The following is a 1,897-nucleotide window of genomic DNA, read 5'->3' on the forward strand; positions in this document are numbered from 1 at the left end:
CCTGTGTTGATTGGAAGAGTGTAACAAACGCTTGCCAACTGTTTTCCAATGCTTTCTGTTTACTGCAGAAATCCTCTAATCTTGTCATCCATTTCCCTGCTATTTGTGGTAATTACCATACAACTTTATGAATCTAAATTTTCCCAAACAATTTATGATTGTATGTAACAAAGACATTGTCTCTTTTCTCGTTCTTAAGAATGTCAAGCTGTCAGCTGAAGTAGAACCATTTATTCCTCAGAAGAAGGGTCCAGAAACACTAATGATCCCAATGGCGCTTCCTAACGACAGTGGAGGAATGAATGGCATGGAACCGACTCCTATCCCTAGCTACCTGATCACTTGTTATCCATTTGTACAGGAAAACCAGTCCAATAGGTAATAAATGGGGTGTGGTCTTCATGGAAGATGATCTATTTTGAAATGAGTTTAAACTTTCGGTAGGCTTGAGAGGAGTCAGTGACTGTTTGCTGTATGTTCGCTTTGTTCAGCATGTTTAATCTTCTGACTCTTCATGGGTGAGGGAGAAGTTTCTCTGTCCCCAGTTTCTTCTAAGTACTTCCTTTCTTCAGCTTTTCTCTGTTCCTATTCTTTGCTGCTTTTCTTTGCCTGGCTGCAGGGCTCTGGTACAAATCCCTCACAAAGCACGTCTGTGTCTGAATGTCTGGTGCTGAAGTAAGGCTCTAGGTGTCTAACTTGGATCCTGCCATGGCAAAACAATATGCAGCTGACACTTGTATTGAGTGTAGCTCTATTCACTTTTCTTTGCCTAACTAGTAACAGCACATGAAGTTTAGGAACTCTTTATTCTAGCCCAAATGTGGTGTTCACTGAATGCACAGCTTCGGTGTTGATTATTTTGTACTGAAACTATAAATAATTGATGTTTGGTTTTGGAAAAGGTACCAAAAGATTGTTTAGGACAGCACTTTAGTGCTACTGCACTTGCATGGGTAAGAACAAAAACAATCCTTCAGCAGCTGCCTGCTGCAAATCCATAAATTTATATTGAATATTTTCCTATTCTCTTTCTCTAATATTTAGGCATCTGCATTTTCTCTGTAGATGGTCTCCTGGTCTCTTGCGGTTTTGAAGAGAAAGAGAATTGGGTTCATGGTTTCCAAGGGGGTGGTCTTGTAGTATGCTGTATCACGAACAGACACAGAAGTCGTCTCCACATTTGGCCTCAGTACTGTTTGTAAATACTTGTTTTCATGTGTACTTCTTAAGATCTACATTTGCATATTTTGAAGAAGGGTGAGCTGGCAACTTAATATACTTGAGTACTTGGCCCTGAGTTAGTTAATGAATGTTGCCGTTTTGATGTGTCTGCTAGCTTACTTAGTGTAAGCTTGGGTATCTGCTTAGGTTACGTGTGTTTTCTGAAACAATGGCATTTTAATGGGTCAGAGGTGCTTGCCGAGGAAATGCCTACATTTTATTTCTATGTTTAGTATTAGAAATTTAATACAAATGCAAGATCAGCAAAGATGTATTTTGCACTTGAACGTAATGTGAGCTTCTGAATCATGTAGTTGGCATCTCTAAAGTTCTAATAAGTTTAAGTTCAGTTATTAACTCGTAGGAGCTCATTAAACAAATGAGTTGTTGTTAATTTGTTTGAGTTTGTTTTGTTTTTTTTAAGGGCTGTTAGAGGTCTGAATTCCCTTGAGAGGGAAGAACTTACTGAGCAGTTGTCTTTCCTTTTGATTTTTACAGACAGTTTCCATTATACAACAATGACATCAGATGGCAGCAACCCAACCCAAATCCTGCAGGACCATACCTTGCTTATCCTATAATATCTGCACAACCACCTGTTTCTACAGAATACACATACTACCAGCTGATGCCAGCACCATGTTCTCAGGTCATGGGTTTCTATCACCCTTTCCCT

General features: G+C 39.3%; 1 protein-coding gene across 1 annotated transcript in view; it reads left to right on the forward strand.

The window, feature by feature from the left end:
* The first annotated feature begins 211 nt into the window (after window positions 1-211).
* Window positions 212-1,897, forward strand: part of SECISBP2L (SECIS binding protein 2-like) — a 16,065-nt gene continuing 14,379 nt past the window's right edge. Inside the window, exons 1-2 of the mRNA XM_010137686.1 lie at window positions 212-378; window positions 1,720-1,892. Coding sequence (XP_010135988.1) covers window positions 263-378; window positions 1,720-1,892 — 289 coding nt within the window. The 5' untranslated portion in view covers window positions 212-262. The remainder of the gene's footprint in view (window positions 379-1,719; window positions 1,893-1,897) is intronic.

Source organism: Buceros rhinoceros, unplaced genomic scaffold, assembly GCF_000710305.1.
Source record: "Buceros rhinoceros silvestris isolate BGI_N320 unplaced genomic scaffold, ASM71030v1 scaffold21456, whole genome shotgun sequence".
Classification (NCBI taxonomy): domain Eukaryota; kingdom Metazoa; phylum Chordata; class Aves; order Bucerotiformes; family Bucerotidae; genus Buceros; species Buceros rhinoceros.